The sequence below is a fragment of the Nerophis ophidion genome, linkage group LG11, assembly GCF_033978795.1.
Source record: "Nerophis ophidion isolate RoL-2023_Sa linkage group LG11, RoL_Noph_v1.0, whole genome shotgun sequence".
NCBI lineage: Eukaryota > Metazoa > Chordata > Actinopteri > Syngnathiformes > Syngnathidae > Nerophis > Nerophis ophidion.
The window spans coordinates 361,228-384,103 of NC_084621.1; the positions used below are offsets into that span (position 1 = coordinate 361,228).

Below are 22,876 nucleotides of genomic sequence, written 5' to 3' on the forward strand. Positions count from 1 at the left end.
AGCAATAACAAATGTTTTTATAGCAGCAGATTTAAGAACATGCATCCATTCATTTTCTACTGCTTGTCCTGTTCGAGGTAGCAGGGGGTTGCTGTATTGCATTTCAAACTAGATTTTGACCCACTTCTACGGTGGAAGAACAATAAGCCCATATATCCTCTTACTGCCAAGTTAGCCAGGCTGGGGGGGGGAGGGGTGTTGAACATGGACCCTGACTTAAACAAGTTGAAAAAATTATTTGGGTGTTTGCATTCAGTGGTCAATTGTACGGAATATGTACTGTACTGTGCTATCTACTAATAAAAGTCTCAATTAATCAGTCAAAAAAGCACTTTATATGTAGAAAGGTTTTGTTAAGAAACCATTCTGAGCCTTATCTTATTTAGTTTTTATTTTATATATATGTTGACCACATTAACCTTGGCAATGGACCCTGTGTGGATATGTATGTTATTCCATTGTTTACAAATTTTGTAAATAAATAACCCAAAAATTTATATTTTGTTTTTTTTTACTGTACTGAAAATGAACCGAACCGTGACTTCTAAACCGAGGTATGTACAGAACCGAAATTTTTGTGTACCGTTACACCCCTACTTTTACCGCAAATCTATCGGCTCCAAATATCGGTTAACTGTCTTCTTGACTACTAATCATCGGTATCAATATTGGTCAATCTCTAAAGTGAACCATTCAGAATTTCCTTCCTTTTCTCATAAATCACTTTCTCCCTGCTGAACATCCCCCCAGATTATTGCAAAAAAGCATGCCCATCATCCTATTTATGATGTTGGTAAGATGGATGACAGGAAGGACCACCTTGCCAAGTCCATAGTGCGGGACAAAGGGTCAGGTGGACACAATAGGCGATGATAGCGAGAGAGGAAAAGGTGTAATCATGCATGCTTTGTATCAAATCAGCCAAAGTTAAAAAACACTTTGCATGTTGCGATACGCCAATAGAGACTGCGTGGGGGAGGTGAAACCAGGCAGGAAATAATGGAGGTGGGCCAAACACAAAAGAAGAATGAGACGGAGAGGTGGTGCAAGGAAAATAGCACAATGAGTGTCTGTGGGGGTTTCCATTGCGTGGGATAAGAAAGGTAAGGTGGGGAACTTGAATGAACGCGAGCAGTCACACGGCATAGTGGAGGGAAAAGTGTGTTTTTGACGACAAGTCTTGAGCTCAATACTGGTGGATCTCTTCGTGGCGATGGCTGAGAGGAAGTGCGGCCCTGAGGAGTACGAGAGTAAAAGTGGAAGATGCTGCGACAGATGCCCCGCAGGTCAGTTTTGAGGTGCCATACAGCATTCTTACCCTGGGAGGGGGTTTGAACCTCGGTGTCCTGAACGTTGGCGTTGACTCACCAGGAAACTATGTGCGAGCCGACTGCGACCACGCCAAGAAGACTGAGTGTGGCTGCTGTGAACGTGGATCCTACACAGCCACCAAAAACCACTTAAGGGCCTGTCGTATGTGCAGGCAGTGCAGTGCCAGTAAGTCCCTCCATTATTTCGATTCTAGACAAATGCAGAATTTTGAAATAGGTCACGTCTCATCATAGCAGTCACATATTACGTTGCCACATTTTGCTTTTACATTCAATTGGGGTTAACTTGTTTTTACGCTTGTAGAACAAATATAGAATATCATGAGTTACATCTACTTCCTTTGTACACTTGAATAGCATGAATGGTCAAATGTTTGTTCAAATATTGCCTGTTTTCATGATGCTCCAAGGTTGACGCTAGAACGGATGGTTTATTTCTAGCTTGTTTAGCTTCCTGAAATATTGTGTTTGTTATAAGGGTTTGTTTCACAGGTGTTATTGTACGGTGGTACCTTTAAGAGTTTCCAAATTTAAGAGTATTTTGAGATAAAAGCTGTCTCCCGGCTAATTATTGGGGTCACCAACGCGGTGCCCGCGAGCACCAGGTAGCCCGTAAGGACCAGATGAGTCACCCGCTGGCCTGTTCTAAAAATAGCTCAAATTGCAGCACTTACCAGTGAGCTGCCTCTGTTTTTTAAATTGTATTTATTTATTATCAAGATGGTCTCGCTTTGCTCGACATTTTTAATTGTAAGAGAGACAAAACTCAAATAGAATTTGAAAATCCAAGAAAATATTTTAAAGACTTGGTCTTCACTTGTTTAAATAAATTCATTTATTTTTTTACTTTGCCTCTTATAACTTTCAGAAAGACAATTTAAGAGAAAAAATACAACCTTAAAAAGGATTTTAGGATTTTTAAACACATATACCTTTTTACCTTTTAAATTCCTTCCTCTTTCCTGACAATTTAAATCAATATTCAAGTAAAAAAAAAATGTTTTATTGTAAAGAATAATACATACATTTTGATTTAATTCTTAATTTTAGCTTCTGTTTTTTCAACGAAGAATATTTGTGAAATAATTATTCAAACTTATCAAAATATTCTGGCAAATCTAGAAAATCTGTAGTATCAAATTTGAATCTTAATTTAAAGTCTTTAGAATTTATTTTTAAATTTTTGTTCTGGAAAATCCAGAAGAAATAATGATTTGTCTTTGTTAGAAATATAGCTTGGTCCAATTTGTTATATATTCTAACAAAATGCAGATTGGATTTTAACCTATTTAAAACATGTCATCAAAATTCTAAAATTAATCTTAATCAGGAAAAATTACTAATGATGTTCCATAAATGATTTTTTTAATTTTTGCAAAAAGATTCAAATAAGCTTGTTTTTCTCTTCTTTTTTTCGGTTGAATTTTGAATTTTAAAGAGTCAAAATTGAAGAAACTATGTTTCAAAATTTAATTTTCATTTTTTTCCTGTTTTCTCCTCTTTTAAACCGTCCAATTAAGTGTTTTTTTCATCATATATTCACTACAAAAGACCTTCCGTAAAAGGAAAAAAAATGTACGACGGAACGACAGACAGAAATACCCATTTTTATATAGATATAGATTTATTTATTAAAGGTAAATTGAGCAAATTGGCTATTTCTGGCAATTTTTTTAAAGTGTGGATCAATCTGGTAGCCCTTCGCATTAATCAGTACCCAAGAAGTAGCTCTTGGTTTCAAAAATGTTGGTGACCCCTGCTTTAAAGCTACAATCAAAATTTTGAGTTACAAACATCCTCGCCATTAGTTGACAAAGCAAACGCTACAGATGATGCAACCAAAACATCCGGTCTTCATCGCTAGCATTAGCTTATAGATAAAGATCGCCGTAACTTTGTTTTTTAATAATGGGAAGGAAGAAAGTGAGTATGAAGGACAGTGCTGAGAAGAAAAAGTGGATATCCACAAAATTAAAAAAAGAAATCATCAAAAACACGACTGAACATGTCGCCAACTTGGCAAAGTAATTCGAGCGCATCACTGATTCTGCGGCATAGTGAAGCGGAATGACAGCCAAAAATGTTAAGATAATATCTAAACGGCATCCATGAAAATATGAAAAAGCTCTCAGTCATGAAAGAGCTCCATCACTGATGAGCTTGTATGTTGTAGTACTGCTGTATTATAAAGTCAAAAGTACCAATGATTGTCACACACACACTAGGTGTGGCGAAATTAGTCACTGCATTTGACACATAACCCCTTGATCACCCCCTGGGAGGTGAGGGGAGCAGTGAGCAGCAGCTGTGGCCGTGCCCGGGAATAATTTTTGGGATGATTTAACCCCCAATTCCAACCCTTGATGCTGAGTGCCAAGCAGGGAGGTAATGGGTCCCATTTTTATAGTCTTTGGTAAGACCCGGCCGGGGTTTGAACTCAGAACCTAGCGATCTCAGGGCGGACACTCTGACCACTAGGCCACTGAGTAGGTTATAGATCTCTAGTGGTGTAATAGACAACATGTCTTTCATGACTGAAGGCATGGGTTACAATCCTCGCCAGGATTGCGTGAGAAAAGGCAAAAGTGGAGAAAAACATGCATCAGTCAAAATATTAATACTATTAGTATAATATCCACTAAAGAAAAAAACAGTTTGAATAGTAACAACATATTTGTTATGGTGGCAGAAAGTATTGTTAAGTCAGTACTTCTCTAACAAATGTTGCTATATATCAGCGGTGTCAAAAACAAGGCTCGCGGGTTAGATCCGACCCGCGAATGAATAATCTATGGCCCCCGGAATGTTATTTGATTAGTATTAGAACCGGCCCGCAGGCCACAGCCGCCTGCTGCTGTTTTGCACGCACTTATACGCCATCAGTGTTGGCGCTAGGAATTTTCAAAATGGGGTTCCAGGGACCCAATCACGTCATAAAAATGGGGTCCCACAGTAAATTTTTGGGGTCGCACTTTTTTGTAAGCTTTTTGAAAAGAAATGATAAATCTATGCATTATCCTGTTATATTTGACATTCTATATTTTGTTTTAGAAAAAGTTTATCATAAATTACTTGATTAATTAAAAAATTATTACAAAAGAAAATACATTTTTATGCATCAAGGGTGATGGGTCAAATGCAGAGAATAATTTCGCCACATCTAGTGTGTGTGTGACTATCATTGGTACTTTGACTTTAACTTTAATATGTAAATCCATCCAGTTATAAACATTCATTCACTTTCTTCTTCCCTTCATGGATTTAAACTTTACCGCTGCCGGTATTTTTTTCTACATTTTTATTGTAATATTTTCAGAATGTGTTTGTTCTAATTTGTGGCCAAAGTAAGACAAAGAAAACCATCTGAAGTTGTCTTTATTTTCTAGTTTTAATGCCATGATTTTATTAGTCCGGCCCGCGTGTGCACAGACTTTCCTCCATGCGGCCCCTGAGCTAAAATGAGTTTGACACCCCTGCTATATATTGTGTGAATATCCTAGTGTTTGTGGAACAGATCTAGAAATAATATAAACATGGGAACAAACGAGACAAGCAACAATTTACATGCACTTGTAATCAGAAAAAAACCCCTGGAGGATTAAAAAGTGTGTATGATGTGTGTAATATAGACAACAACCAGAGGACAGTAAAGGAGTGCATGGCTCACCAGGACACGGTGTGCGAGTGTGTGACGGGTTTCTTCTGCTACGGCGAGCCCTGCGAGCACTGCATGGCCGCCACCTCCTGCCCACCTGGTACAGGGGTCAAAGTTCCAAGTAGGCTTCCTGATTTTCCCTAAACGTTGCGTGGAGAAGCGGAAAAGACACAAATCCGGAAATGAGAGTGGGCACAACTGTTCTTTGTTGCAGCTGCAGGGGCCAACGATACAATCTGTGCGCCGTGTGACCAGGGTACCTTCAGCAACGTGTCCGATTTCCAGTCAGCCTGTCAAAACCACACCAGGTCAGACCCAGTTCATGCACTACTTTGAATTGTTGTCATTTTATGGTCTGGAAAAAGTGGATGTATTGGAGTTGTGTTTTGTTGGCAGATGTCAGGACTTGGGTCGAGTGTTAGCAACTCCAGGAACGTCAACCACTGATGCCATCTGTGGCAACTTGACATGTGGTGAGTCAACTGTAAGGACATTAAATGCCCGTGTTTCCCATTTACTGTTATCTATACTCTATTGTATATTTTAGTTGTATTTACTTATCATTTATTTTATTATTTTAGTTGTCGCATTCCGATGCTGTTGTGGTTATACAAACCCCGTTTCCATATGAGTTGGGAAATTGTGATGGATGTAAATATAAACGGAATACAATGATTTGCAAATCCTTTTCAGCTCATATTCAGTTGAATGCACTACAAAGACAACATATTTGATGTTCAAACTCATAAACTTGGCTGCAACACGTGCCAAAGTAGTTGGGAAAGGGCATGTTCACCACTGTGTTACATCCCCTTTTCTTTTGACAACACCCAATAAACGTTTGGGAACTGATGAAACTAATTGTTGAAGCTTTGAAAGTGGAATTATTTCCCATTCTTGTTTTATGTAGAGCTTCAGTCGTTTAACAGTCCGGCGTCCCCGCTGTCGTATTTTACGTTTTATAATGAGCCACACATTTTCGATGGGAGACAGGTCTGGACTGCAGGCAGGCCAGGAAAGTACCCGCACTCTTTTACTACGAAACCACGCTGTTGTAACTCGTGGCTTGGCATTGTCTTGCTGAAATAAGCAGGGGCGTCGATGATAACATTGCTTGGATGACAACATATGTTACTCCAAAACCTGTATGTACCTTTCAGCATTAATGGTGCCTTCACAGATGTGTAAGTTACCCATGCCTTGGGCACTAATACACCCCCATACCATCACAGATGCTGACTTTTGAACTTTGCGTCCATAACAATCCGGATGGTTATTTTCCTCTTTGTTCTGGAGGACACCACATCCACAGTTTCCAAATATAATTTGAAATGTGGACTCGTCAGACCACAGAACACTTTTCCACTTTGCATCAGTTCATCTTAGGTGAGCTCGGGCCCAGCAAAGCCAAGTTCCTTGGTGTTGTTGATAAATGGGTTTGGCTTTGCATAGTATTGTGAATTGTGAATTATATTTATATAGCGCTTTTCTCTAGTGACTCAAAGCGCTTTACATAGTGAAACCCAATATCTAAGTTACATTTAAACCAGTGAGTTTTACCTTGCACTTACAGATGTAGCGACCAACTGTAGTTATTGACAGTGGTTTTATGAAGTGTTCCTGAGCCCATGTGGTGATATCCTTTACACACTGATGTTGGTTTTTGATGCAGTACCGCCTGAGCGATCAAAGGTCCGTAATATCATCGCTTACGTGCAATGATTTCTCCAGATTCTCTGAACCTTTTTGATGATTTTACGGACTGTAGATGGTAAATTCCCTAAATTCCTTGCAATAGCTCGTTGAGAAATGTTGTTCTAAAACTGTTCGACAATTTGCTTACAAAGTGGTGACCCTCACCCCATCCTTGTTTGTGAATTACTTAGCATTTCACGGAAGCTGCTTTTATACCCAATCATGGCACCCACCTGTTCCCAACTAGCCTGCACACCTGTGGGATGTTCCAAATAAGTGTTTAATGAGCATTTCTTAACTTTATCAGTATTTATTGCCACCTTTCCCAACTTCTTTGTCACGTGTTGCTGGCATCAAATTCTAAAGTTAATGATTATTTGCAAAAAAAAAATGTTTATCAGTTTGAACATCAAATATGTTGTCTTTGTATCATATTCAACTGAATATGGGTTGAAAATGATTTGCAAATCATTGTATTCTGTTTATATTTACATCTAGCATAGCTCGGTTGGTAGAGCGGCCGTGCCAGCAACTTGAGGGTTGCAGGTTCGATTCCCGCTTCCGTCATCCTAGTCACTGCCGTTGTGTCCTTGGGCAAGACACTTTACCCACCTGCTCCCAGTGCCACCCACACTGGTTTAAATGTAACTTAGATATTGGGTTTCACTATGTGAAAGCACTTTGAGTCACTAGAGAAAAGCGCTATATAAATATAATTCACTTCACTTCACTAACAAAATTTCCCAACTCATATGGAAACGGGGTTTGTATACCAGTGGGTCTCAAACATTTTTCATCCAGGAACTACTTCAGAAAAAACTTGGCATTCCAACTACCACCACAATGATGAACATTAAAATACAGTAGCGTAATAACCCCAAGTATTCACTAAAAACAAGGCCGATGTTTTATTCAACAAGTACATTTGGTATTTTAGCCACTGTAGCATTTACACACAGTCTGAAAAAGTAGCAGTGTTTGAATAAAGGGAACTAAAACACTGTACTTTAATCAACTGAATCTTTGGCGTACAACTAGATAAAGCCCGCGTACCACAGTTTGAGAATAACTGTTATATACTATCGCTTATTGTATTGTTGGTATTGTCTATTATATTTTATTTTGTTATTTCTTCCTGTTTTTTAGTGCCGTTGAGAATGTTTAGTTACAATTTCCTGTTGTAATTGAGCTCCTGTGTCGAACAATTTCCATTGGGAATCAAAACATTATAGTCTAAGTCTAACTTTGGACCGCCACAGAAACATTTTTTTTTTCTTTTCTTTTTTAGATTCAGCGTGTTTTCCTTTGCTCACAAACACACGATGTTGTTGTCCCAATACAGTAGATAACATCCTAACTAACTAACAACTCATCAGCACACACGGATTATAACACATGCATTCATCAATAAAGTACTAGATCAGAATACATCATCCACACACAAACACTGAGTTTTGCGTCATGGTAAATTAAACATTGACATCATTCACCCCACATTCCCCAGTCTGAGTGCCGTGTTTAAATCTTTGTGCAAAGGTTCGAGGCTATTAATTATAACCATTTCCTTTTGGATGAGCTGCTGTTTTTTTCTTGCTGTCATGAGAGGAAGTCTTGTAGGAACATGTACTGTGTATGCCTGAAAGGAAGTATACTAATGTACCCCTGCCAAGGACGCTATCATTTTCTTTGTAAGTTACTCAGCAAGTTGACGCAAATACTACCACACTAATTTCCACATAAATTTGTAAAAGTGTGGGATTGAGCCCACAAATACATTTTTTCCCTTCCGTAATATTTTTACAAGCTTGTAATGCCTTTTTTTTTTACAATACAATACGTTATTCATTATAGATTAATCTTAGTTCTATTCTACTTCTTCTTATGTCATTATATCCTAATATTACCTAAACATTTTTGTTTTATTGAGATCTTTAATTTTCTTTATAACTGCTTGAACTATGTTATGTGAGTTTTTTTTAATCCTAAAAAATATACATTCCTTGTTTTTTTTTAATCACAGCATATAAGGTGTCAGTCTGTTATAAAATCTCCATTCTTCAAAATGTGAATAGAAATAAAAACTCAAATGTTTCGGGGAAGTACATATTTTTTGGCAGCACCCATGAAATTGTAGCATTAAATGAAACTGAATGCTATGTAATTGATATGAAACCAACATATATTGCTCAATTTGTAGCAAAATACAATAGAAACTAGGGCTGTAAGGTATACAGGTAGTAATATAATACCGCATTACTAATGAATCATATTAGGTACTATACCACCTCTAAAAAGTACCGGTCCCCACCCCCCCATTTTTTAACGGGCATGACTGCACGTCGTCACATCATGACATTGCTGGTTTTACAAGCATTGGAGCATGTTCGGCAGCAAACAATCACAGAGTATCTACAAGCAGAAACAGTGTGTGGACAGAAAAGGGAGAATGGACGTATTTCAGCTTAAAAACTAAGGATAAAGGTAAACCTATAACACTGAAACGCCCCCAGGAAAAGGTGCTTTAAAACATGGCTAACTAGCTAGCGGCTTACGTCCATCCGCAGTCTGCAGTGTTTTAGCTACTTCTAAATCAGTAATCCTTGCCTTCATGGCGACAAATAAAGTACGTTTCTTACTAGTATCATCCCTGCAGGACGAGGACTAGCTAAACATGCTTTACTACACACCGTAGCTCACCGACATCACAATGTAAACAAACGACATGGGTGGATCTACATCCACTGTAATGATACCGAGTACAGTAGCGTATCCAGTCAATACTACTATTATTACATCAATATTTTTTAGCATCACTAAATATTTTTTCGTTTTTTAAAAAATGTATGTTATGTTTATAAACTCAGGAAATATGTCCCTGGACACATGAGGACTTTGAATATGACCAATGTATGATCCTGTAACTACATGGTATTGGATCGATACCCAAATTTGTGGTATCATTCAAAACTGATGTGAAGCATCCAAACAACATAAGAATATGTGATTATTACATTTCAACAGAAGTGTAGATAGAACATGTTAAAACAGAAAATAACCAGATATTTACAGTAAATGAACAAGTAGATTAATAACTCATGTTCTACCTGTAATTTTGACAAGTGAATAGAATGGAGAATGACACAATATGTTACTGCATATGTCAGCAGCTAAATTAGGAGCCTTTGTTTGCTTACTTACTAATAAAAGACAAGTTGTCTCGTATGTTCACTCTGTTATCTTAGGACAAAATTGCAATAAGAAACATCTTCATTTTACTGTAAGATTTTTTTGTTAAAATAAAGCCAATAATGCAATTTTTGTGTCCCCCTTTATTTAGAAAAGGGTCGAAATACATTTTGGTACCGGTCCCAAAATATTGGTATTGGGACAACCTTAGTAGAAACACTTCGACCAACATGTTTGCGACAAATATGTGAGACAGTGTCACTCACAACGTTCCCCGTTATGAATTTTGTGTCCAATGTGACCATGGGTCATCATCCTTCGTTTTGAAATTTAAAGCAGAAAGTTTTGTTATGTTTTATATATTAGCAATAGTTAATCCCTTTATATAATATGACAGTTAAGAATGTTGAAATGTTACCTGAACATGTAAGAAAGCTTTTATGATAACCATAGTTTGACACTGGAACTGATTACTCCTATTTTCAATTTCAGGTATTTTAAATTCGAATAATTCAGAAGTCAATGTCATATTTGATCATACTTGCGGGGCGGTTAAGAGGGGAGGAGTATATTTAGAGCGAGAAAAGTGCAGACTAGACTTTAACCTATTTAAAACATGACATCAAAAATATATATTTATTTTGAGAAATTAAGATGATCAGTGTTTCCACAAAGATTAATATCATTAATTAATAATAACACAGAGTTAAAGGTAAATTGACCAAATTGGCTATTTCTGGCAATTTATTTAAGTGTGTATCAAACTGGTAGCCCTTTGCATTAATCAGTACCAAAGCAGTAGCTCTTGGTTTCAAAAAGGTTGGTGACCCCTGCCGTAGATGTTACTGTCACATATGCATGTACAGTAGATGGCAGTATTGTCCTGTTTAAGAGTGTCACAACATTGCTGTTTACGGCAGACAAACTGCTTTACGGTAGACGAAAACGTGACTGCTGTTGTTGTGTGTTGTTACCGTGCTGGGAGGACGTTAATGAAACTGCCGAACAATAAACCCACGTAAGAAACCAAGAACTCGCCCTTGATCATTCTAGAGTTATAACGTCATTGGGCAGGCTCGCTGTTTATATTGTGGGAAAGCGGACGTGAAAACAGGCTGTCGACACGTCACTCAGGTCTGCATGGAGCTGGAGGGGGCGTGGCCTCGAGCTCCGCCTGAATTTCGGGAGGTTTTCGGGAGAAAAATTGGCCCGGAAGGTTTTCGAGAGAGGCGCTGAATTTCGGGAGTCTCCCGGAAAATCCGGGAGGGTTGGCAAGTATGTATTTGATTGTGTGCACGTGAGTTGCATTCACATTGGGCGCTTTATTTTATCAATCGTAATAAAAATACATATTTACATTGTGTACGTCGTGTACATACATGTTTATACTTTCTGAAATCCTCTCTATATTGTATATTCTTTGTTATTATTGTATTGAATACTATGTTGTAATGGCACCCTCGGAGAGAGGAAAACTTAATTTCAATGCTTTGGGTACTTTTGAATGTTGTTAATGTGTCTTGTACAGGTTGCTCGTGGGTATTACCTGCAGGCTTGTGGTTGGGCTTTGTGCTGACCATACTGGTGGCGTTAGGGCTGATGTGCTGGACTGCTAAACACAAATCACACAAAATGGGTGAGTGTAACATACAGCAGCAAATATTTGACTCGGGGGCCACATTGAGTGAAAAAATGTGTCAGGGGGGCCAATGTGTATATTATACGTACACATTTAGCTGTAAAAACCTGTACAGTGGGGCGTGGGACGTCGATGACAATGATGACTATGAGAAACCTTGGAGAGGACCGCATATGTGGGCAACCCCCTTCCATCCCTCTAGGGGACCGAAAGCAATGGATGTCGAGCGGGTCTAACATGATACTGTGAAAGTTCAATCCATAGTGGATCCAACACAACCGCGAGAGTCCAATCCAGAGCGGATCCAACACAATTAAGGGTTAACTCACTAAAATGATTCCCGAGCGCAGCCACCACTGCTGCTCACTGCCCCCTCAACTCCCACGGGGGTGGAACAACGGGATGGGTCAAATGCCGAGGGTAATTTCACCACACCTAGTGTGTGTGTGACTAACAGTGATACTTTAACTTTGACGTGTGCTACTTCCAATCGTCCTCCCACTGCTTCTTCCGTGGCGTTGAACAACATATTCTCGATAAAGAGAGTAAGGTAAAAACAGAATTTAAAATACAAGCCCGATTCTTTCTCATTCATTTAGGTATGCGGAAAACCCCAGAGAAGTTGTAATGTTTGTTTTGAGTTGTACACTACATGTCACTTTTTGGCAAGAATTCTGACTGAATATGCAAATTACATTCCGGCAACAGAACTGGGCTTTACTGAAACTGACGAGTGAAAACAAACACACCACATCCTGCACGTATTCAACTTGACGCCTTGATGAGTAATAACGACTCCCCCACGTTTGCCACTCTTTGTTGACTGACATTTATCATGTAGATCAGTGGTTCTCAACCTTTTTTCAGTGATGTACCCCCTGTGAACATTTTTTTAATTCAAGTACCCCCTAATCAGAGCAAAGCATTTTTGGTTGAAAAAAAGAGATACAGAAGTAAAATACAGCACTATGTCATCAGTTTCTGATACCTTAAATTGTATAACAGTGCAAAATATTGCTCATTTGTAGTGGTCTTTCTTGGACTATTTGGAAAAAAAGATATAAAAATAACTAAAAACTTGTTGAAAAATAAACAAGTGATTCAATTATAAATAAACATTTCTACACATAGAAGTAGTGAAGTGAAATGAATTATATTTATATAACGCTTTTCTCTAGGGACTCAAAGCATTATGCAAGTCAGTGGTTCTCAAAAGGGGGTACGCATACCCCTGGGGGTACTTGAAGGTATGCCGAGGGGTACGTGAGATTTTTCAAAAATATTCTAAAAATAGCAACAATTCAAAAATCCTTTTATAAATATATTTAATGATTAATACTTCAACACAATATGAAGTTAAGTTCATAAACTGTGAAAAGAAATGCAACAATGCAATATTCAGTGTTGACAGCTAGAATTTTTGTGGACATGTTCCATAAATATTGATGTTAAAGTTTTCATTTTTTGTGAAGAAATGTTTAGAATGAAGTTGATGAACCCAGATGGATCTCTATTACAATCCCCAAAGAGGGCACTTTAAGTTGATTTCTATGTGTAGAAATCTTTATTTATAATTGAATCACTTGTTTATTTTTCAACAAGTTTTTAGTTATTTTTATATCTTTTTTTCCAAATAGTTCAAGAAAGACCACTACAAAATGTATAAAAATAACAAAAAACTTGTTGAAAAATAAACAAGTGATTCAATTATAAAGATTTCTCCACATAGAAGTAATCATCAACTTAAAGTGCCCTCTTTGGGGATTGTAATAGAGATCCATCTGGATTCATCAACTTACTTCTAAACATTTCTTCACAAAAAAAGAAATCTTTAACATCAATATTTATGGAACATGTCCACAACAATCTAGCTGTCAACACTGAATATTGCATTGTTGCATTTTTTTTTTCTTCACAGTTTATGAACTTACATTCATATTTTGTTGAAGTATTATTCAATAAATATATTTATAAAGGATTTTTGAACTATTGCTATTTTTAGAACGTTTAAAAAATCTCCCGTACCCCTTGGCATACCTTCAAGTACCCCCAGGGGTACACGGACCCCCATTTGAGAACCACTGCTTTAGGCCACTGAGTAGGTGATACATTGATTTAAAATGCAGATTATTTAACAGTCTAGTTTTGTCAGGCTGCAGATATGTTTAAGTTTCAGTATGTGCCTTAAAAAAATCTCCATTTAGAAAAATGACTTCGACGTATGTCAAACAAACCTTCAAGGATGTCTGTCAGTAGCGTCCCCGTGCGTCATTAATTGCAATGACAGACGAGTGAAACTTGTTGAATATGTGGCAATACTACTCCCAAGTTCATAATCTTGTTCCCTTTTACTCTTACGTATGCTATTTTTATACAAAAAAACATTAAACTTTCGAATATCACAGAACATGACTTTCCGTCGTTTAAAAAAAAAATGCAAGTCCAGGAAGTGACGCTTACTTCGCGCATGCGTGGACCGATCGTGTCATCCGGTATAAGATACGAGCGTTCGCTTTTAGTTTGATTGATTGATTGAAGTTTGTGTAGCCGAGTGTCCTGGGTTCGCATAATTTGGGTACTGATAAAATAAAATAATAAAAGGGAGTCATGAGAGCAGGTCCGGTCTCCACCATTTTATTGTTCCCTTCTTTACACCTATCTCCATATACCTCACCTTCTTCAAACAACCCACTTTTATATAGACCTCTTACGTCACAGCCCTACGGCAACACTGGAGGGACACCCTGAACTGTTTGTTACATTTGTATTAGTAGATTGCACATTTCAGTACATATTACGTTCAATTGACCACTAAATGGTAACACCCCAATAAGTTTTTCAACTTGTTTAAGTCGGGGTCCATGTTAAACAATTCATGGTACAAATATATACTATCAGCATAATACAGTCATCATACAAGTTAATCATCCATCCATCCATCCATTTCCTACCGCTTATTCCCTTTCGGGGTTGCGGGGGGCGCTGGCGCCTATCTCAGCTACAATCGGGCGGAAGGCGGGGTGCACCCTAGACAAGTCGCCACCTCATCGCAGGGCCAACACAGATAGACAGACAACATTCACACTCACAGACTAGGGACCATTTAGTGTTGCCAATCAACCTATCCCCAGGTGCATGTCTTTGGAAGTGGGAGGGGCCTATCCCCAGGTGCATCTCTTTGGAGGTGGGAGGAAGCCGGAGTACCCGGAGGGAACCCACGCAGTCATGGGGAGAACATGCAAACTCCACACAGAAAGATCCCGAGCCTGGATTTGAACCCAGGACTGCAGGACCTTCGTATTGTGAGGCAGACGCACTAACCCCTCTGCCACCGTGAAGCCCAAGTTAATCATCATAGTACCGTATTTCCTTGAATTGCCGCCGGGGCTCTAATTAATTTAAAACCTCTTCTCACTCCTGCGCTTACCAAAGGCATGCGGTAAAAGTAAGCATGCGCAAATTATTGTAGAACCTCTTCTCACTCCGGCACTTACCAAAGGCATGCAGTAACAATTTGAGTGTGATGTAAACTTGGACCTTAAATCCTACTGAATAGCTTTTAATCTTTTTTTGAAAATGATGACAGGGGAAGTGTCACTCGTGACGTCACGAGTTTGACCAGGCGGTAATACTAAGCATGCGCTAATTATTCTGGGAAGCGTGTTTAACCCGGCAGTAATTCAAGGCAGGCGCATACAATATGTCCTGCGGCAATTCAAGGAAATACGGTATATACATTGAATTATTTACATTATTTACAATCCGGGGGGTGGGATGAGGAGCTTTGGTTGATATCTGTACTAGTGACTCAGATTAGTGATTAGTGACTCAGAATGTTTTATATTCAAATACTACCCCTTGTCTGAGAAACCTTAATATTGAAGATGTTCATTTCTGTGATGAAATATGTTCCAACAAATATATGAGGGCTGTTTTAATGACATCATATTTTTCGGGCACAGTTCATAGACAATATATTCTGAAGGAGTTTACAAAAGTTGAGCAAAGAAAAATAAGGACAAGATATATTACATACCCAATTCTTCCCAAAATTAAAGAAATACAATTAAAAATTATTAACGGACTATTCCCTTTATAGGATTTTTTAAAATTAAAATTAACATGGAGGTTGATGACTGTTATACATGTGGAGCTATAGACCAGTGGTTCTCAATTGGGGGTACGTGTACCCCTGGGGGTACTTGAAGCCCCCCGCGACCCCAAAAGGGAATAAGCGGTAGGGAATGGATGGATGGATTCCAAAAATAGCAAAAATTCAAAAATCCTTTATATGAATGTAAGTTCATAAAGTGTGAAAAGAAATGCAACAATGCAATATTCAGTGTTGACAGCTAGATTTTTTGTGGACATGTTCCATAAATATTGATGTTAAAGATTTATTTTTCTGTGAAGAAATATTTAGAAGTAAGTTGATGAATCCAGATGGATCTCTATTACAATCCCCAAAGAGGGCACTTTAAGTTGATGATTACTTCTATGTGGAGAAATCTTTATTTATAATTGAATCACTTGTTTATTTTTCAACAAGTTTTTAGTTATTTTTAAATCTTTTTTTCCAAATAGTTCAAGAAAGACCACTACAAATGAGCAATATTTTGCACTGTTATACAATTTAATAAATCAGAAACTGATGACATAGTGCTGTATTTTACTTCTTTATCTCTTTTTTTCCCACCAAAAATGCTTTGCTCTGATTAGGGGGTACTTGAATTAAAAAAATGTTCACAGGGGGTACATCACTGAAAAAAGGTGGAGAACCACTGCTGTAAAGGATGTCAATCATCTGTTGGTGGAATGTGAGTGTACATGTGTTTTGGGAGGAGATCAGAGAATGGCGTGGATATGTCCACATTCAGTACAGAAGAGATCACATTCGATATTTATTTAAAACGACTGTAACATAGAAATGTTTGTCAACATTTTTATGCTCCAGGCAAAAATGTTTCTACATAAATGTCGATTTAGGAAAGTAAGGCCTACATTTTCCAATTGGCTTAATGGTTTACAATTATCAATCAAATCTTGGTAGAATTATTAAGAGTACAAAAGCCCTTAATTTGATATCTTTGTTAAAAACATTTAAAGTGATTTAGGTAGCCCCTTTTTGTATTTTTAAAAATATGTATTTTTTACTATGATTATTTATTAATATTTAATACTCTATCTGTATTTGCTTTCGTTTTCTTTCATTGTTGTTGAAAGTGCCGTGACTGTTGAGTGAATTATAAATGTTTGTTTGTTGTTCAATAATAAAAATAAAAAATAGTGTTCGCTCTTATCATAGTTGAAACCTTATTCATTCATATGATTTATCATTAAATTATTACATGAAATAAACAAAAAAAATATTAATTACTCCCCTGACCATTGAGGGATTTTGTTTTTAAATCGTGCATATTTTCTATTTGGCTTAATGGTTTACAATTATCAATCAAATCTTGGAGAATTATTAAGAGTACAAAAGCCAAATTGATATCTTTGTTAAAAACATTTAAAGTGATTTAGGTAGCCCTTTTTGTCTTTTTAAAAATATATATTTTTTAATATGATTATTTATTAAAATTTAAAAGTCTGTGTGTGTTTGCTTTTTTTCTTTCATTGTTGTTGAAAGTGCCTTGACTGTTGAGTGAATTATAAATGTATGTTTGTTGTTCAATAAAAAAAACAAAAAAACTAGTGTTTGCTTTTAGTATAGTTGAAACCTTATTCATTCATATGATTCATTATTAAATTATTACTTGAAATAAACTAAAAAATATATTAATTACTCCCCTGGTCACTGAGTGATTGTTTTTTTTAAATCGTGCATATTTTCTAATTGGCTTAATGGTTTACAATTATCAATCGAATCTTGGAGAATTATTAAGAGTACAAAAGCCAAATTGATATCTTTGTTAAAAACATTTAAAGTGATTTAGGTAGCCCTTTTTGTCTTTTTAAAAATATATATTTTTTATTATGATTATTTATTATTATATATTACTCTATCGGTATTTGCTTTTGTTTTCTTTCATTGTTGTTGAAAGTGCCTTGACTGTTGAGTGAATTATAAATGTATGTTTGTTGTTCAATAAAATAAAATAAAGTAAAAAAAATAAAAATTAGTGTTCCCTTTTATCACAGTTGAAACATTATTCATCCATATGATTTATCATTAAATTTATTATTAAATAACCTTATATAAATACTATTAAACAATCCCCTGACCACTGTGTGATTGTTGTTGTTTTTTAAAATATTGCATATTTCCAGCCAGGTCAAGCATCCCAATACATGCGGTGAAGAAGGCCTCGATCTTCACTGACAGCCTAGTGGAGCCTCCACGACCAAACCCAGCGCCCCACCATCCCTGCCAAAAGAGCGACATGCCAGGGGGCGTCCAATTAACCATACTTAGCCCAGGTGAATAACATCACAAAATCACTGTATGTCTGATTGTTTGGTAATGATTCAGCATTTTTGGGGAAAATCTCCTTCAGATGATTGTGCAGTCAGCTGCAGCCCACAAGACAACATGGACCTTCCTGCTACTCTTCAAACAGACTCTTCGACCCCCCGCAACGGGACTGACGTGTACCACCGGAGCTTCTCCGAGCCGCAGGAGGACGAGTGGTTTGGAACATGAGTGCACTTCGTTGGAATGCCCGTTCTAGGGTTTGAAGGCCATTTCCGCATCCATGCAACGAGACTTCTTCTACACCAGGGGTGTCAAACTCCTTTTAGATGGGGGGCCACGTGGAGAAAAACATACTCCCAAGTGGGCGGGACTGGTAAAATGACGGAACGATAACTTAGAAATAAAGACAACTTGTGATTGTTTTCTTTGTTTAAAAATAGAACAAGAAAATGTACAAATCATAATGTTTTTGCTATTTTTTTTACACTTACATTTTGCGTTTAATAGTATTCTATCTTTTTTTGTCGTTATTTATAATTTCTGATTAAATTATGTGGTAATGTACATCAGTCAACTCATTGGTGTTATTTTCCAATCCATCAAAATAAAAAAAAGAATATCAATATCAAATTACAGGATGTTATTTATGTAGTTTGATTATTTTCCTCGACTGGTGCACTAACATCATGTGTTTTTTTTTTTTTATTTATTTTTTTACATATTTAGCATCATCGACAAAAATACAGAGAATTGCTATTGTGACATCTAGCGGACACATTTAGAACATCAGTTTCTTTCATTCAAAAATCCCGGCTCATTTTCATACCGGGGGCCGGATAAAACCTTTACGCGGGCCCCATCTGGCATCAGGCCCGCGGGCCGTACGTTTGACACCCCTGTTCTACACGCAGGACAGCTTAAGGATGGTTGGTGTGTTACTGCCCCCTGCAGGCAAATAGTGGGAACTGACACTGTCCCATCAGAGATTGCACATGACAAATTGTTAACATTGATTGTATTTGTTGACATCTCACGCATGAGACGAACTGTCAAAATGTGTTTTTACTTTGATTAATAAAAAAATATACACCTGTATAGTCTACAATTACTGTCAACCAATGAACTTTACTGCTGTGATTACACGCAGTGGACACTTGATTAGGTACACTTCAACTGTGAGGGACAGAATGTGAAAACAAAATCCAGGAATTCACTTTGTAGGAACTTTGAAGAATTTATTTGTAAATTATGGTGGAAAATAAGTATTTGGTCACTTCAAACAAGGAAGATCTCTGGCTCTCACAGACCTGTAACTTTTTCTTTAAGAAGCTCTTCTGTCCTCCACTCATTACCTGTATTAATTGGCACTTCTTTGAACTCGTTATCTGTATAAAAGACACCTGTCCACAGCCTCAAACAGTCAGACTCCAAACTCCACTATGGCCAAGACCAAAGAGCTGTCGAAGGACACCAGGAAAAGAATTGTAGACCTGCACCAGAGTGGGAAGAGTGAATCTACAATAGGCAAGCAGCTTGGTGTGAAAAAATCAACTGTGGGAGAAATGATCAGAAAATGGAAGACATACAGGACCACTGATAATCTCCCTCGATCTGGGGCTCCACGCAAGATCTCATCCCGTGGGGTCAAAATGATCATGAGAACGGTGAGCAAAAATACCAGAACGACACGGGGGGACCTGGTGAATGACCTGCAGAGAGCTGGTACCAAAGTAACAAAGGTTACCATCAGTAACACACTACGCCGACAGGGAATCAAATCCTGCAGTGCCAGACGTGTCCCCCTGCTTAAGCCAGTGCATGTCCAGGCCCGTCTGAAGTTTGCCAGAGAGCACATTGATGATACAGCAGAGGATTGGGAGAATGTCATGTGGTCAGATGAAACCAAAATATAACTTTTTGGTATTAACTAAATTTGTCGTGTTTGGAGGAAGAAGAATACTGAGTTGCATCCCAAGAACACCACACCTACTGTGAAGCATGGGGGTGGAAACATCATGCTTTGGGGCTGTTTTTCCACTAAGGGGACAGGACGACTGATCCGTGTTAAGGAAAGAATGAATGGGGCCATGTATCAGGAGATTTTGAGCCTTAACCTCCTTCCATCAGTGAGAGCTTTGAAGATGAAATGTGGCTGGGTCTTCCAGCATGACAATGATCCCAAACACACCGCCCGGGCAACGAAGGAATGGCTCTGTAAGAAGCATTTGAAAGTCCTGGAGTGGCCTAGCCAGTCTCCCGACATCAACCCCATAGAAAATCTGTGGAGGGAGTTGAAAGTCCATGTTGCTCGGCGACAGCCCCAAAACATCACTGCTCTCGAGAAGATCTGCATGGAGGAATGGGCCAAAATACCAGCTACTGTGTGTGCAAACCTGGTAAAGACCTATAGTAATCGTTTGACCTCTGTTATTGCCAACAAAGGTTATATTACAAAGTATTGACTTGAATTTTTGTTATTGACCAAATACTTGTTTTCCACTATAATTTACAAATAAATTCTTTAAAATTCCTACAATGTGAATTCCTGGATTTTTTTTTCACATTCTGTCTCTCACCGTTGAAGTGTACCTATGATGTCATCATTTTAAGTGGGAGAACTGGCTAACTAAACACTTTTTTGCCCCACTGTATGAATGTACTTGGTTATATAATACATTAAAAATACATTCGCTGCAAAACAAATATTTAAATTTTATTTTAAAAACTGGCAGCTCAGTCACCAGAATTTTACGGTAAAAGCATCCATCCATCTTCTTCCGCTTATCCGAGGTCGGGTCGCGGGGGCAACAGCCTAAGCAGGGAAGCCCAGACTTCCCTCTCCCCAGCCACTTCGTCTAGCTCTTCCCGGGGGATCCCGAGGCGTTCCCAGGCCAGCCAGCCGGGAGACATAGTCTTCCCAACGTGTCCTGGGTCTTCCCCGTGGCCTCCTACCGGTCGGTCGTGCCGGAAACACCTCCCTAGGGAGGCGTTCGGGTGGCATCCTGACCAGATGCCTGGCTCCTCTCGATGTGGAGGAGCAGCGGCTTTACTTTGAGTTCCTCCCGGATGGCAGAGCTTCTCACCCTATCTCTAAGGGAGAGACCCGCCACACGGCGGAGGAAACTCATTTGGGCCGCTTGTACCCGTGATCTTGTCCTTTCGGTCATGACCCAAAGCTCATGACCATAGGTGAGGATGGGAATGTAGATCGACTAGTAAATTGAGAGCTTTGCCTTCCGGCTCAGCTCCTTCTTCACCACAATGGATCGGTACAACGTCCGCATTACTGAAGACGCCGCACCGATCCGCCTGTCGATCTCACGATCCACTCTTCCCCCACTCGTGAACAAGACTCCTAGGTACTTGAACTCCTCCACTTGGGGCAGGGTCTCCTCCCCAACCCAAAAATGGCACTCCACCCTTTTCCGGGCGAGAACCATGGACTCGGACTTGGAGGTGCTGATTCTCATTCCAGTCGCTTCACACGGTAAAAGCATATAAACATTTATAAATGGAATGGAAAAATAATACCACTGTTTTTAGCGATACGACTCAAGCAACAGAGCTACCGTAAAATCTTTTTTTTATTTTTTTTTTTTATGTTTTAGTGTCTTACTGTACCCCGCCTTCCGCCCGAATGCAGCTGAGATAGGCTCCAGCGACCCCAAAAGTGACAAGCGGTAGAAAATAGATGGATTGATGAATGTATATGGAATAAAAATAGTACTAAAGTGAAGTGAAGAGAATGATATTTATATAGCGCTTTTCTCAAGTGACTCAAAGCGCTTTACATAGTGAAACCCAATATCTAAGTTACATTTAAACCAGTGTGGGTGGCACTGGGAGCAGGTGGGTAAAGTGTCTTGCCCAAGGACACTACGGCAGTGACTAGGATGGCGGAAGCGGGGATCGAACCTGCAACCCTCAAGTTTCTGACACGGCCGCCCGACCAACCGAGCTATAAAAGTTCAATTCTAAGGAAAAATACTCGGTCGTCGGAAATTAACCGTAAACTCTGTTGTCAATTTTACAGTCTACAGTTTGATTGATAATTTGTTTTGAAATCATAAGTCAAGCAAATATTTAAGTACAGTATTTATCTTTATTTTAACAAAAATATTTTTGGAATACATGATCGTGCAATATTTTGAATTTGATAATATTGCATTTCAAAAAGATATGCACTGCAGTACATGATTTTTAATGTCAAAAAGGGAAAGAACAGATATATTTAGTAAGAAAAGATTAAACATTTTATAAACGCGTATTATTTCAAGGCTTTTGTGGGCCAAATAAAAAAATGTTACGCCCGGGTCTTGAGTTTGACACTAGTGTCTTAAAATGAGCATGAATGTATTTGCATACAGAACATGTGTAGATTTCCGCTATTGCTCTGGATTGCATGCAATTTTCCCTCCAATTTTTCATATGTGTGAGCAAACGCCAAAACTCTTTGAGCCTTCAGTGGCGCACATGTGAGCAACGGCAGACGTGCACACTGTTATGAGATTATCTTTTTATTAGATTTTGTGCGCGGCCTTGACTTGCCGTGCGCGGAGGACGCGTGAGCAGTGTGCAATTGCACAGGCGCGTACCTTAGAGCAGTGTTTTTCAACCACTGTGCCGAGGCACACTAGTGTGCCGTGAGATACAGTCTGGTGTGCCGTGGGCATACTTGCCAACCCTCCTGGATTTTCCGGGAGACTCCCAAAATTCAGCGCCTCTCCTGAAAACCTCCCGGAAGAAATGTTTTCCTGAAAATCTCACGAAATTCACGCCCCCTCCAGCTCCATGCGAACATGAGTGGGGACAGCCTGTTATATAAACAGCTTGTCCGCCCAATCACGTTACAACATCTAAGGATTTTAATAAAAAACTGCACACACAAGGAGACGAAGCAGAAGAACGAGGAAGTTACAGCCATGGCGACGCCGTCTGTAATAGAGTGATTC

The 22,876-nt window shown here is 38.6% G+C and overlaps 1 protein-coding gene across 4 annotated transcripts; it reads left to right on the top strand.

Moving 5' to 3' along the window:
- The first annotated feature begins 500 nt into the window (after positions 1-500).
- On the top strand, positions 501-19,017 carry LOC133561491 (tumor necrosis factor receptor superfamily member 3-like). Of its 4 annotated transcripts, none has more exons than XM_061914787.1 (8): positions 505-1,298; positions 1,372-1,497; positions 4,961-5,107; positions 5,201-5,294; positions 5,383-5,459; positions 11,396-11,503; positions 17,780-17,929; positions 18,007-19,017. In XM_061914787.1, exons 2-8 carry the CDS (start codon positions 1,476-1,478, stop codon positions 18,150-18,152), a joined length of 744 nt encoding a protein of 247 aa, XP_061770771.1. In that variant the 5' UTR covers positions 505-1,298; positions 1,372-1,475; the 3' UTR covers positions 18,153-19,017. The 4 variants fall into 4 exon arrangements, with proteins under 4 accessions (XP_061770770.1, XP_061770771.1, XP_061770769.1 ...); XM_061914784.1 differs by having other exon boundaries at positions 514-1,286; XM_061914786.1 differs by lacking the exon at positions 4,961-5,107 and having other exon boundaries at positions 501-1,286.
- The last annotated feature ends 3,859 nt before the right edge of the window (positions 19,018-22,876 follow it).

Excerpts from the sequence above, each read along its gene's own strand:
- LOC133561491 (XM_061914784.1), top strand. The coding sequence starts at position 1,214 with ATGGCTGAGAGGAAGTGCGGCCCTGAGGAGTACGAGAGTAAAAGTGGA. Across the intron at positions 1,287-1,371 it reads CTGCGACAGATGCCCCGCAG|GAAACTATGTGCGAGCCGAC; the intron begins GTCAGTTTTGAG and ends TTGACTCACCAG. Across the intron at positions 17,930-18,006 it reads ATTAACCATACTTAGCCCAG|ATGATTGTGCAGTCAGCTGC; the intron begins GTGAATAACATC and ends AATCTCCTTCAG.